General features: G+C 52.5%; 1 protein-coding gene across 3 annotated transcripts in view; it reads left to right on the plus strand.

Annotated features, from left to right (window-relative positions):
* Positions 1–15,634, plus strand: part of ACP3 (acid phosphatase 3) — a 196,554-nt gene that overhangs the window by 155,251 nt on the left and 25,669 nt on the right. For all 3 annotated transcript variants that reach the window (XM_073569462.1, XM_073569465.1, XM_073569464.1), the window contains one exon: positions 5,547–5,632. In XM_073569462.1, coding sequence (XP_073425563.1) covers positions 5,547–5,632 — 86 coding nt within the window. The remainder of the gene's footprint in view (positions 1–5,546; positions 5,633–15,634) is intronic.

Consider the following 15,634-nt stretch of genomic DNA (forward strand, 5'->3'; position numbering starts at 1 on the left):
CAATTCATTTTGTCTTATGCCTCTGAAGAAGAACCTGTTGTGAGGTTCGAAACGCGTAAGGCATGGGGGTCTTCTTCCCCTTTCTGTTTTTATTATGAAAATATGTGAATAAAGTTTTTCCGTGGATTTTATCAAGTTTTCAGTGCCGGATCTTCCTTCTCTTCTTATGACGAGATATCCTGACGGTGGTGGGGGGAAGGACCCGCAAAGGACGTTAGGTGAGTGCAGGGACAGGCTCAGGTTTGAGCGTAGTTGATGACCATCTGTGACGCTTCAGGGATTTGGCAGTGTCCGAGAGTGGACCCTCTGGGTCGCGGAACTGAGGCCCCCGGGATGAGCGCGCCAGGTGGAACCGACCCCTGTACAGGGACCATTAGGAGCAGGCCCGCGGGGGTCAGACACCGCGACAGCTGGAACCAAGAGGGGCGGCTCGAAGGACCGGAGTGATCACAGGCAGAAGCGGGATACCGGACAGGATCCAAGGTACGGGACTCCGTGCTGCAAGCTTGGGAAGAGGCACAGAGTGGTATAGCAACAAGAACAACTAGGACAACAGACGGACAGAAGGCAGGAGAACTGGACCGGGAGTGAGACAGACACTGTATGACGAAACTGAGACGGAGACCAGAGGGGACAAAGGCTGTGGAACAAGGACCAGGCAGGACGGAAGACAGGCAGGGGGCCGGAGAGAGCACACAGTGGCAGAGACAAAGCTGGGACGGGGAAACCACGAGACAGAGGCAGAGACTTAAAAAAACGCTATAGGCGGCCAGGTCAGTGCGGGTAAGGCACACGATAATCAGGCGTCCTCCCCATATGGGAGACGCCTGATATATCCCCCGCTGACAGATGATTGGCTGGCCGAGAGCCGGCAGCCGCCCACCGCAGGGTTAAACAATCAGACAGGCGCCGGCCCGCGACCTAAGGCGCATGTGCGGGCTTGCAGCAGCCCGAGAGGAAGGAGGGAGTGCGCATGAGCAGGGAGGAGTGTGGCAGGCAGGAGCGCGGCAGGCTGGGTGAGAGGATGCAGCGGCGGGACCCGATGCAGGTGAAACGCCGCGGGCACGGCTGCCGACGTTACACCATCCCACATTCCTTATTGGTATGACCTTCCTCTCACCTATCCCATCCCTGTTGTATGTGCAATGTATAAAACATATATACAGAATGTGCAAGCTGGGGTGTGGCCTCCCTATCCTGAGCTGGAAATTGTATTTAAAGACTTCCCCTGACTGGCGTCCAGTGGTTGGGACCCGGTCCTTGTCTGCCCTTATTCACACAGACGTCAACTTTGACACATGATAAGGTTATTAATACTAGACAGTATAGGACCGCCCCAACCACAGAGACACCTTGTCGATGGTGGGACAGCTTTTATGCTATGTTTGATCAAATACAGTATTACTAAGAACTCTGTATGATTTAAGTGCACTTTGGCTTTTTACTTATTTAATTATAGCAGGGTTTTTTTTATTTTGTCGGTTTTGTATGCTTTTTGGCCATGTGAACATGCATTTATATGCTGCATGTGTACCAACTCAAACCAAGCTCAATTTTTGTGTTTTTTCAGTGTGTGTGTGTGTGTGTGTGTGTGTGTGTGTGTGTGTGTGTGTGTGTGTGTGTGTGTGTGTGTGTATATATGTATATATATACACTCACTGGCCACTTTATTATGTACACCATGCTAGTAAGGGGTTGGACCCCCTTTTGCCTTCAGAACTGCCTCAATTCTTCGTGGCAGAGATTCAACAAGGTGCTGGAAGCATTCCTCAGAGATTTTGGACCATATTGACATGATGGCATCACACAGTTGGCGCAGATTTGTCGGCTGCACATCCCTGATGCGAATCTCCCGTTCCACCACATCCCAAAGATGCTCTATTGGATTGAGATCTGGTGACTGAGGAGGCCATTTGAGTACAGTAAACTCATTGTCATGTTCAAGAAACCAATCTGAGATGATTCGAGCTTTATGACATGGCGCATTATCCTGCTGAAAGTAGCCATCAGATGTTGGGTACATTGTGGTCATAAAGGGATGGACATGGTCAGCAACAATACTCAGGTAGGCTGTGGCGTTGCAACGATGCTCAATTGGTACCAAGGGGCCCAAAGAGTGCCCAGAAAAAATTCCCCACACCATGACACCACCACCACCAGCCTGAACCGTTGATACAAGGCAGGATGGATCCATGCTTTCATGTTGTTTACGCCAAATTCTGACCCTACCATCCGAATGTCGCAGCAGAAATCGAGACTCATCAGACCAGGCAACGTTTTTCCAATCTTCTACTGTCCAATTTCGATGAGCTTGTGCAAATTGTAGCCTCAGTTTCCTGTTCTTAGCTGAGAGGAGTGGTACCCAGTGTGGTCTTCTGCTGCTGTAGCCCATCTGCCTCAAAGTTCGACGCACTGTGCGTTCAGAGATGCTCTTCTGCCTACCTTGGTTGTAACGGGTGGCAATTTGAGTCACTGTTGCCTTTCTATCAGCTCGAACCAGTCTGCCCATTCTCCTCTGACCTCTGGCATCAACATGGCATTTCCGGCCACAGAACTGCCGCTCACTGGATTTTTTTTCTTTTTCGGACCATTCTCTGTAAACCCTGGAGATGGTTGTGCGTGAAAATCCCAGTAGATCAGCAGTTTCTGAAATTCTCAGACCAGCCCTTCTGGCACCAACAATCATGCCACGTTCAAAGGCACTCAAATCACCTTTCTTCCCCATACTGATGCTCGGTTTGAACTGCAGGAGATTGTCTTGACCATGTCTACATGCCTAAATGCACTGAGTTGCCGCCATGTGATTGGCTGATTAGAAATTAAGTCTTAACACACAGTTGGACAGGTGTACCTAATAAAGTGGCCAGTGAGTGTATATATATAGTAGTGCGGCAGTATCACCCTTACACAGTGATGAGGCAGTAACCCACAAAGTTCAAACACAAAGTCTCTTTAATGCAGTTACTTCACAGCATTAAGGTCCAATTCACACACAAGTACATAGCACTGATGTTCAGTTCATAGCACTACATAACACATGGCCTCCTTTAGTCTACAGTGACTAAACATGCTGGCCTTCCCTTTGACCAGTTTCCATGGGCAACTGCACCGCAGTGTTAATGTCTCTTTACTCACAGCCATACACAGTCCTTGATATCCTCCGGATTACAGCCGGGTACCATATCCACCTGTTTGCAGCTGTTAAACATGCTAGTCTTCCTTCAGGCACAGGACATCCACCTCCGGGCACAGGACATCCAGCTCCGAGACCAGTCACTGTGGACGGCAGCACCGCTGTGTACGCTGGGGGTGCCAGGCTATTCAGCTGCCCTGGCTGCTGGCTCCACTGGCCTGTGTTGCCCCACACATGGATAGCTCTGCAAAGCTGACTGCTCTGCACCATAGCACACACAAGACTGACATTACACCTGACACACCCATACCCTATACTACAGGGCTTTTAGCATAGAAACCTGTGGCCTTCCACCACATGGAAAACCTGGGCCTGGAATGAAACGGGACTGCATCACTGCCATCCTGCAGTCTGTTTCACAACACAACATCCCAGATCAGGTTTTCCCTACAATTGCCTTGGACCCTAGCATGTCCAAGGCTAGCATTTATTTATATTATTTTTAGTCTGCATTGCAGTCACAGTTATGCTCGTGACTGCCATGCACTCCTATGGCCCTCATACGCCTCCGTGCATATCCTGGGGAGAACACACAGTAACCTTTACCTGTGACATCAGTCGCTGCTTCACCATTGCAATCACAGCTACACCTGCGACTGCAATGCCCCCTCATGGCCTTGATATGCCTCCGTGCGCATACGGGGAGAACAAACAGCGACCCCTACCTGTGACATGGGTTGCTGCCTCACAATATACATTTGTGATAATTAGAGGGGCAGCCTCAATAGTACTTAAAAGTAGATACCATGACCCCTAAAGAGGGCTGAATCTGCCTGATTAATACTTACTTAGAATTAATACTTAGAAGAAGAAAACATCATAAATAGATATACAGTACATTATCACAGATATATAGTAAACAGGATATATACACTACATGTGTGGAGACTCCCCAGGAGAATGGCATCCACTCTGTCGTGCGCTTCAGCATTGAGTGTACGTCCTTGTTTCTACGGCAAACCCTCCTCCACCAATGTTTTGATCCCTAATAAAGACCAAGCCTTTTAACTATGTTTGTGGTGTTTGCAGGTACGCAGGATGCAGTGACGAGTCACGAGACAATTAGGTGCTTTCTATAATAACGCTTTATAAGACTAGAGGGAACATTCCTCAGTCCCGGCCTGATCACCAAAGGGGTAACACGGGTTGCTCTCGCAGGGGTTCTATACAAGCACACACAAACGGTAGAACACGACTACTTCCGGCAACAGTCGGTCACTATAGGGCCGCGGTATGGTCGACTACGGGTCCTTAATTATAAAGTCAACTTAGCCGTCCAGATGTCCCTCGCCGTTCGGGTTGGTGGTCTTTCGGCGTAGTAGTTGCTGGGCTCAGTTGCTGAAGCGATGATGAAGTCTTCGCGCACTCCGGCTCGCTGATGACACTGGAGCCGCACAGGCTCTGGCGGAGTCCTTGGATGGTTGGGCCGCAACCCCTGGCCTGGGGCAAGCGGCAGCAAAGTGTGGTGGCAAATGACAGGCCACCTGTGCAGCTAACGGCTGCGACGGGGAGTCCAAGGTCAGCAGAGGCCCGGCCCCTGCTGCGGACCGGATCTGGACAGTGGTGGCCGCCGGCAGTACTATACTTGCCGCGGCCACTGGTGAGAACAGGGCGGCTGCAGGTGGCGGGGAGCAGGCCGCGGGCTGGAATGAGACGGCAGCGGCCACGGGTGACCGCGGGTAGGCCGCAGGCGCAGGCTGAAGGAAGGCGGCAGCGGCCGCGGGTCGAACTGGGGCCGCAGTGGCCGCGGGCTGGAGCGGGGCAGCAAGTCCCGGATAATCGCCTCGGTACCATCCTTCTGGAGTCCTCGGTGAGCGTCCTCCCTGGCACTGGTGAGTTGCCCTCGCTTTCAGCCACTCCCACCGTCTCCAGCTGTCTCTGTGTCGGTCTGCTGACTCATCGTCCCGGGAATTCCCCGCCTCCTCAATACTGGTCCCTCCCCCAGCCCATCTGTCTGTCACAACGGTTCGTCCCCGAATTCTGCCCCCCGGGGACAGTTTCCCCTGGAACCCGGATGACTGCTCCCTTGGTTCCGGCCCGGACACTCGACGGGGGCCGTTCCTCCCTCATATTCATGATGGACTCCTCGGTCTACTCTCTCTCCTATTCACTGCCTGTTTCCTCCAACTTGTCCTACAAACAGTATCCTAGGCCCTATAGATACATATCTGCGACTGTTATATACTGTATATATAATATTATGTTGTGAATATTAGATATGTGCTATTGATGTGAATAATATGTACTATTTTCCTCTGCAGCATTTACTGTATATTCTTCAATAATTATGTGTATTGTTATGTGTGATTATTATCATTATTATATGTATCATTAATACTTCGATTACTTGTAGGTGTCCTTGTCGGTACCATTTTAAGAAATATAACACATGCTGCATCAGAACCGTCCAGCAAGCTAAAGTTAATCATGTATTCTGCGGTATGTTAACAATTCTGTTTGGGGTTTTTTTAGTAGCAATTATAAGGACCAGGTTTTATTTGGAAGCGCATGTGCACACTGAGCCTTTTTGCTGAGTTTTAGGAGTGGAAGCTTCATGACGTTGGGATTGTCAAGTTGTTCTCGTTTAGGGGAGACAAGACCATCCCAAAGCCGCACACCACCCCCATGTATTAACCCCATACGCCGCTTAACTCCAGAGACCAAAAGTTTCTTTTGGCATTTGTATGGCCACAGCAGCCTTTTATTAAATTAACAAACAACAATAATAATGTATTATGAATACCATAAATACAATACTTGAACACTGAGGAGGAGTCCTTGAAGCCACGAGATCTAGGTGAATTACCCCAAAATGTTGTGGACAAAACCAACATATTACTCCCAGCCGTTACCCCACAGGCTCAGGAGCACCAACACACCGAGGCATATTGTCCACTAAGCAGCTAGGGGATCCACCCACTTTGCAGAAACTCCCCATCCAGTTTTCACCAGATCACCACCACCACCATACCTATGAACGTAGGAGACCCTATACCGTGAGTCTCCAAAACCAATTTCAAAACTACTCCAAGGACTCCCCCCCAGCCCCCCCTTTCCGATCCGCCACAATGAGGGCCCTTGAACACCTCAATGGCCCGAGACCCCTCGAACACGCCATGCTATGGCCCTTTCAATGCCTTCATGCAGACCCAGAGTCCAAATGTCTGATCCAACCGCGTTCAAATGGACACCATCAGCCAACCAAAAATCCTCTTCACCCTTTTCAAGATCAAAATGACGCACAACCACGCCCCCATTCCTAACCACAAAGGAAGACACCGCCCTGTTAACTTTAATCCTGGCCTTGTTGACCTTCACCATGGATCTCATGGAACGCCAACGCTTGCGTGGAACAATTTCGGACCAGACAATGGTGACCCCCCGATACAACAACCACAACCGCAAGCAATCCTGCTTGATGTCCTTTATCCGTTCCCGAAGAGGTCGGACCGCCAAATCGTTGCCCCCGACATGAAGAACCAGAATGTCCAGTGTGCGGTCCAACTGAGCACACAGATGAATTTCTTGTAATACCCTTCTCCACTCTATTTCCCTGAAACCGAGCCACCGCACCACCGCCACAGTTCTGGGGAAGCTCAGTTGTCTGCCTTCGTTCCGGACATCAGCTCGCAATGCTCCCCAATGAACGAAGGAGTGCCCAAAAATCCAAACCAGCAAAGGCTCGATACCTGGAACAAAAAAGGGGGAGTGCTAACATCGAAACATACCACAAATACAAGAAACGTAAACTCCATGTGCGCCACCAAGCCTCCACTCAAGCCACCCCCTCCCCCTCACAATTGAGGCCAAACGTAACTTCGTTACCAATTAGACTTCCAACCACCAATACGCATTATGGACGTGGGCCCCAACCCCCAGCCGCTGCTTCCGTGGCAGCCCCTATCCTAAAAGTGAGGAGCGAATCGGGATTCGTCCAGGCCCAACAGCCGAATAGCCTTTCTGAAAACAGCACCAAACTGATACCGGGACAAACTACTGCCGTCAACATGACACAACAGTAACCCGCTCAAGCTGGGACGAAGGTCCTAAAAATTCTGTAAGCACTGAACAGGGCACATTGAAGAGCCGGGCACACTGCCCAACACCACCCAGCGACCTTTTCCCGACTAATCCGTCTTGGACCGTCGTAACCAAAATTCCACACCACGCGATGTCGATACGACATCCCTCGCCAATAACTCACCAACCGATCCTTTGCTGGGAGAAATGAGCTCTCCCGCCCGTAAAGCCCCAAAAAAGGAGAACGAGAAAGCTAAACAAAATAGCAAAAGCTCATAACGTGAAGAACAAACCAACTCCCGAACAAGGCCCAACCGTTCCAACAAATTAAAAGATCTCGGCCTCCTCAAATCCCCCCCTGATTTTGCAGCGGCGAAAACCCTTAGCCGCTTGTCTGACCAAAAACGTCTTCGTCAAATCCTGACTCTTGCGCAAGCGAAAGCCAAAGGACAATCCAGCCAAAACCCGTGAAACTTTTGCCCAAGACCAGCCCTCAACTGAACCGCACCCAAACCAGGCCAACAGCATTCCCTCTTGATCCTGCCCGAAACTAATGACCGGTCCGGCTGCAACAACTTCCTCCCACATCCGCCATACAGCCCGGTAGGCCTCCCAAGTTTTTGGAGCCAAGGAGGACTCGATCAGCAACTGAGCGGCCCGTAAGCCAATCTCCGCAGTTCCTCCGGGCAAGCTAAACCCTCGACCTCTGCTTCTGGCGCCAAAGAGCGAAAACGATCCCACTGCGAACGAGAGAGAGAGTCAGCTATGTCATTCCTGACTCCAGGAACATGAGACGCGCGGTCACATGCGCATTCAAAGACAAGCATAGCAAAACCAATTGCTGCAACACACGAATGACTGGAGGAGACGAGGCGGTAAGCCCGTTGATTGAGCACACGACACCCATGTTGTCACAATTAAACCGCACACGCTGCTCCCGAAACTCCCACCCCCACAAATGCACTGCCACCAGGATCGGAAAAATCTCCAACAACATAATGTTACGCACCAGACCTGATGCAATCCACTCGTCGGGCCAATGAGACGCGCACCACTGTCCTCTGAAGTGAGCCCCAAAGCCAATACCCCCGGCCGCATCTGTAAACAGCTGCAGAGCGTCGTTACCAACAACCTCAGACATCACCAAAGAGCGGCTGTTGTACCCAACCAAAAAGGACTCCCAAATCCGCCCTGACCTCCGACGACAATCTGATGAAATGATGGGGGCTTGAATCCCTGTAGTAGCGCTCGCCAGTCTACATGAAAAAACTCGCCCCATCGGCATCACACGACACGCAAAATTCAACTTCCCCAACAACGACTGGAGATCACACAATGATATTTTCTTCAAGCGGCGCGCTCGGACCACCTCAGCCCACATGTTAGGCTGTTAGGCGTCAGGTTCCTGCCACTGCACAGCAGTAATCCAGAGCCTTGCACCCAGCGGTCTCCCATTCTTCTTCGGCCAGAGTGGAGCCTGCTCAGCAGACTCGTCAGTCCCGGCACTCTGCCCAGGCCAACTCCGTGGGTTTGCTAGCTGCTGCCACCTCTGGCACAGCTATGACAATGCATGCTGCTCAGCAGCGAGATTCTCCAGGGACTAAGTCCTCATGTCGGGCCACTGCTCGTGTTCGGAATGGCCCATCAGAGAAGCCAGGAAGGTCCCAGTCGCCCGTGGCTATAAAAGGTTCGCATGGCCACTCGCCCATGCGCTAGTATAGACTGAAATAGTTTGGAGTGTATGATGATGGATGCTTGTATCTGGTGACTGACTCATTATGAAACCCCTTCCCTCTGATTAATACGAATGTGGCTAGGGTTTAGATTCCTAGTCAGCGCCTGTCAGTGGCTAGTCTTTAGGCCACAGTGCATACCAGCCATCTGCACACTAGCGTCCGATGGTGTCGCCCGCTGCAGAGCACTATCGAACCGCGGCAAGTGACAGCCACGCCGGTGCAACGCCTTGCGCAACCTGTGCGCTTACCTGGCCCAACCCAGGGCGATTAGTGGCGTCCACCTGAGTGGCACTGTGCACACTTGCACACGTTATTTAACCCTTGCTGGCATCGCAGTCGCGGAGCAGAGCGCTAGCGGTCTAGAGGGACTTCAGTCAGTGGCGTAGCAACTGTTTGTGGCGCCCGGGGCGGTCGAAAAATTTGCCGCCCCTTTGGTCGTTGATAATTCGGAAGCATCCGAAGAGCCCACACTACACTCAAAGATCTAATTTTTAGTCTGCTACTAACTCTGCTATTATTTCTAAATTTCTAGACTTTCAACTTCTTGCAGTTCTCTATATGTATGTATGTATTAGCTTGATGATGCTGGATGAAGACCTAATGGCTTTTTTTAATACTAATTTTTAATAATGTGACAGAAAAAAAAACAGAAAGTACAAATTATTTTGGCGGACAGGGGGCGGACACTGACAGCTTGGGGTCCCTGTGCAAGAAATGTGTCCGAGCCCCCCTCCTTTTATGGCGTCAAAGCTACGTGTGTGTATATATACATATATATATAGATTATTGATGTTATATAGCCACACACACACACATACAGGTATATATTACATAGTCTCCTTTATTATGTATATCCCAATCCCCCACACCCCTCATTGTCCTCCTCCCCTCGCATCCCATTATTGTCCTCTCCCCCACCTCCATCATTTTCTTCTCCACCACTATCTTTGCTTTCTCCCCCACCACTCCCATCATTGCCCATTCCACCACCTCCATCATTTCCTCCTCCTCCACCACCCCCATTTATTGCCCTTTCCACCACCACCATCATTGCATTCTCACCCACAACCCCATCATTGCCCTCTCTACCATCACCCCATCATTGTCTTCTCCCCAACACTGCCTTCTCCATCACCCCATCACTGCCTTCTCCCCATCACTCCCATCATTGCCTGCTCCATCACCCCATCACTCCCATCATTGTCTGCTCCATCACCCCATCATTGTCTGCTCCATCACCCCATCATTGCCTGCTCCATCACCCCCATCATTGCCTGCTCCATCACGCCATCACTCCCATCATTGCCTTCTCCATCACCCCATCACTGCCTTCTCCATCACCCCATCACTGCCTTCTCCATCACCCCCATCATTGCCTGCTCCATCACCCCATCACTCCCATCATTGCCTTCTCCATCACCCCATCACTGCCTTCTCCATCACCCCATCACTGCCTTCTCCATCACCCCATCACTGCCTGCTCCATCATCCCCATCATTGCCTGCTCCATCACCCCCATCACTCCCATCATTGTCTGCTCCATCACCCCATCACTGCCTGCTCCATCGCTCCCATAATTGTCTGCTCCATCACCCCATCATTGCCTGCTCCATCACCCCCATCACTCCCCTCACTGCCTGCTCCATCACCCCATCATTGTCTGCTCCATCACCCCATCATTGTCTGCTCTATCACCCCATCACTGCCTGCTCCATCACCCCATCATTGTCTGCTCCATCACCCCATCACTGCCTGCTCCATCACCCCATCACTGCCTGCTCCATCACCCCATCATTGTCTGCTCCATCACCCCATCACTGCCTTCTCCATCACCCCATCATTGTCTGCTCTATCACCCCATCACTGCCTGCTCCATCACCCCATCATTGTATGCTCCATCACCCCATCACTGCCTGCTCCATCACCCCATCATTGTCTGCTCCATCACCCCATCATTGTCTGCTCCATCACCCCATCACTGCCTGCTCCATCACCCCATCACTGCCTGCTCCATCACCCCCATCACTGCCTGCTCCATCACCCCATCACTGCCTTCTCCATCACCCCCATCATTGTCTTCTAGACCATCACTCCCATCACTGCCTGCTCCATCATACACACAGACATACACACAGACATACACACACAGAGACATACATACATACATACATACACACATACATACACACAAGACACCACCTCTCTCCTCTCACCTGTCCGCAGCATCGCCAGCGCTTCCTCCCTCACACAGCAGCGGCCGCTGAATGATGACGTCATTCAGCAGCGCTCCTCTGTGTGAAACAGGAAGCGCGGCCTCCGGGCAGGAAGCAGGACGGACCCTTGCCGCTCCGTTCCTGCTATTCACTCTTGCAGGCAGCGGAGCTGCCGTGATCGCATCGCTCCCTGCCCGCCGCTGCACTGCACTGCAGGGTGGAATTGCTGCTGCCGCGCCGCCCCCACACACATGCCGTTTGGGGCGGACCGCCCCCCCCCCACGCTACGCCAGTGACTTCAGTCCTGTGGTCTAAGGGCTGAGTTCTGTGACTATACGCTAGCGCTCACTCTGCCGAGCTTTTTGAGCAATAACAGGCTACAGCATTTATTGTTTGGTGGTTGTGCGGCTCTGAGAGATAGGAGTTCGCCTCTGTAAACATTGGGTAAGGTTAACCCCGTGTGTCCCGTTATTATACCGCCATATAGCGTCCGCCATTACCGAGCAGCAGTTAACCCCTCTGCACGGTGGACCCCGGGCTGCGAACGCACCTAAAATACCATCTTTATTATTTGGTGCGTTCTTCCAGCCCGTAACATTATACTAGCACCAGGGTCTGGCTAGTAATGGCGGATGAACAGCGACTGCTGCAGTACATCCCGCAGCTGCAGGGCAGGTTGGCGGCTCTCGAGCGTTCAGCCTCAGCTGCGGATGTTACTGCGGTCGCTGTTCAGGCAGCCACAGAGGCTGTCTCCCGTGTGACCACAGCCATCCCTTCCCTGACTTTGTCCCACCTCCCGCTGCCTAAGAAGTTCTCGGGTGATAGTGCTTCTTGTAGGGGTTTCGTAAGACAGTGCTCTATACAGCTGGAGCTGCTGGCCGCACGATTCCCCTCTGAGCGGGCTAAAGTGGGATTTACCTCTGCCAGTGTAGGCAGAGGTTTAGGTTGGCATCTAGCTTTGCTAAACCTCTGGAATCTTCCGATCGGGCGTCCGAGCGTCAGGGGGCTTCCCGTGAGGGATCCAGGCCCCAGTCCGCTCGAGCTCCTGTGAGCTGTCATGTTTGCCGGCAGTCCGGTCACCTTGCCAACCGGTGCCCACAGCAGCTGGGAGAACGCTCGCGCCTAGTGGCCATAGGAGGCGGCTCACTAGAATCAGTGGCGTTTTCCTCCAAGCTGTCCTTTAAGGGGACACTTGAGGTTGATTCTTCCACTCTGGCAGTGGAGGTTTGCGTGGATTCCGGGGCAGAGGGCAATTTTATGTCATCAGCCTTTGCTCAATGGCACGCTATACCCCTGGTTATGATGTCTACACCAGTCACCGTCAGAGTGGTGAACGGCGCCACTCTACCCTCACAGATAACCCACCAGACCGCCCCCTTGTTACTCTCAGTGGCTCCATCTCATCAGGAGACAATATCCCTCCTCGTCATGCCCAAGGGTATTGACCAGGTACTTCTAGGGGTCCCCTGGTTGTGGTACCACTCCCCCCCATATAGAGTGGTCCTCAGGGAGGATTATTGGGTGGAGTAAATCATGTGAGGGTAGATGTCTGAGGGAGTGCGTTCAGGTTGCCTCCACCAAGGTTCCCGCAGATCTCTCCTCGCTCCCCAAACACTATCGACAGTATGCGGACGTGTTCTCCAAAAAGGCGGTGGAGACCCTTCCACCGCATCGCCCCTTGCCTGGTGCTGAGCCTCCCCGGGGTCGAGTCTATCCCCTATCTCTCCCGGAGACAGAGGCCATGTCTCAATACATCAGGGAGAATCTGGCAAGAGGATTCACTAGGAAGTCAGTGTCACCAGCGGGGGCGGGATTCTTCTTCGTCCAGAAGAAGAGTGGGGAACTACGTCCTTGCATTGATTACAGGGGTCTTAACGCCATCACCGTTAAGAATAAGTATCCTCTGCCCCTGATATCAGAGCTGTTTGATAGGCTATGGGGAGCGAGGGTGTTTTCCAAACTTGATCTGCGGGGGGCTTACAACCTGATTTGCATCCGTGATGGGGACGTATGGAAGACGGCATTTAACACTAGGGATGGGCACTATGAATACCTGGTGATGCCCTTCGGCCTCTGTAATGCCCCGGCTGTCTTCCAACACTTTGTGAACGATATCTTCCGGGATATGCTTACCACCTCGGTTGTAGTCTATCTGGATGATACTCTCATCTACTCTCCAGATATTGACTCCCACCGGAGAGATGTTTGCAAAGTTTTCGATCGCCTGCAGGCAAACTCCCTCTATGCCAAGTTGGAGAAGTGTGTGTTTGAGCAGGAGTCCTTGCCTTTCCTGGGCTATATCATCTCCGCCCGGGGATTGGCCATGGATCCTGCCAAGCTACAGGCGGTGATGGATTGGCAGGAACCTCATTCTCTCAAAGCGGTGCAGCGCTTTATGGGGTTCATAAATTACTGTCGCCAATTCATCCCCCACTTCTCGACTTTGGTAGCACCCTTGGTAGCCCTCACCAAGAAGACTATATTCAGGCGTGCGTCTCTTGCGCCCAGAATAGGTCCTCTCGGCAGCGACCCACTGGGCTTCTTTTTCCTCTGCCGGTAGCGGACAGGTCCTGGGAGATGGTCGGTATGGACTTTGTGGTGGGGCTACCCAAGTCCAGTGGCAGCACGGTCATTTGGGTTGTCACCGACCATTTCTCTAAGATGGTGCACCTGGTACCTCTCTCCCGGTTACCTTCTGCGCGGGGCCTGGCAGTGTTGTTCATTAAGCACGTTTTCCGCCTGCATGGCATACTGGACAAGATTGTCAGTGACCGGGGTCCTCAGTTTGCGTCCCGGTTTTGGAGAGAGCTTTGTTCCCTGCTCAGCATTGAGGTGAATCTCTCCTTGGCCTATCATCCCGAGACGACCGGGTTGGTAGAGAGAGCCAACCAGACCCTGATCACATATCTTCGACATTTTGTCTCGGCCAGGCAGGACGACTGGGCAGCCTTGCTGCCGTGGGCAGAGTTCACTTTGAACAATGCTGTGGCCGACTCCACTGGTCAGACCCCATTCCTCCTAAATTACGGCCAACATCCGCGCGTCCCTGTGCCCATGCCCGTGTCATCCACCGACTCCAGGGTGGCAGACTGGGCGGTGGAGGCACGCGACACTTGGGATCGCACCCAGGATGCTATCCGGGCTTCCAAGGAGAGAATGAGGATCTCCGCTGATGCACACCGGCACCCTAATCCGACTTTTGCCCCTGGCGACTTGGTGTGGCTCTCCGCCCAAAACATCAGGCTGCGGGTAGAGTCCGCTAAGTTCGCACCGCGCTACATTGGCCCCTTCAAGGTCCTCGAGCAGATCAGCTCTGTGGTCTACCGTCTGGCCCTTCCACCACACTTGGCTATCTCTGATACATTCCACGTGTCCCTCCTTAAGCCTGTTCACTTGTCCCGGTTCTCAGAGTCATCTGCTGGGACATCAGACTTGTCTTCGGACGAGTTTGAGGTCAATGCCATTGTGGGATGCAAGGTGATGCGGGGCAAAAAGTTTTAATTGGTGGATTGGAAGGGTCATGGTCCAGAAGCTCGGACCTGGGAGCCAGTGGAGAACATCCACGCTCCTCTCCTCATTGCGGCGTTTGAGCGTAGCGAGGCTCAGAGAGGAGGGGGGTAATGTTGGGCGTCGGGTTCCTGCCACTGCACAGCAGGAATCCAGAGCCTTGCACCCAGCCGTCTCCCATTCTTCTTCGGCCGCAGTGGAGCTTGCTCAGCAGATTCGTCGGTCCCGGTGCTCTGCCCAGGCCAAATCCATGGGTTTGCTAGCTGCTGCCACCTCTGGCACAGCTATGACAATGCATGCTGCTCAGCAGCGAGATTCTCCAGGGACTAAGTCCTCATGTCGGGCCACTGAGCATGCCCGTGGAGTGAACTACCATTGGAGATCGAGGGTCACGTGCTCAGGTCCTGCTCATGTTCGGATTGGCCCATTCAAGAAGCCAGGAAGGTCCCGGACGCCTGTGGCTATAAAAGGTTCGCATGGCCGCTCGCCCATGTGCTAGTATAGACTGAAATAGTTTGGAGTGTATGATGATGGATGCATGTATCTGGTGACAGACTCATTATGAAACCCCTTCCCTCTGATAAAACAAATGTGGTTAGGGTTTAGAGTCCGAGTCAGCGCTTGTCAGTGGCTAGTCTTTAGGCCACAGTGCATACCAGCCATCTGCACACTAGTGTCCGATGGTGTCGCCCGCTGCAGGGCACTATCGAATCACGGCAAGTGACAGCCACGCCGATGCAACGCCTTGCGCAACCTCTGCGCTTACCTGGCCCAACCCAGGGCGATTAGTGGCATCCACCTGAGTGGCACTGTGCACACTTCCACACGTTATTTAACCTGTGACGATTTTCGGAAAAGGACGTCCGAGAGTGGACCCTCTGGGTCGCGGATCTGGAGCCCCGGGGGTCGAGCGCTCCAGGTGAAGACCGACCCCTATACAGGGATCGTTTGGGGCAAGACCACCG

The sequence above is a fragment of the Dendrobates tinctorius genome, unplaced genomic scaffold (genome assembly GCF_039654945.1).
Source record: "Dendrobates tinctorius isolate UK_male_01 unplaced genomic scaffold, ASM3965494v1 ptg000005l, whole genome shotgun sequence".
Classification (NCBI taxonomy): domain Eukaryota; kingdom Metazoa; phylum Chordata; class Amphibia; order Anura; family Dendrobatidae; genus Dendrobates; species Dendrobates tinctorius.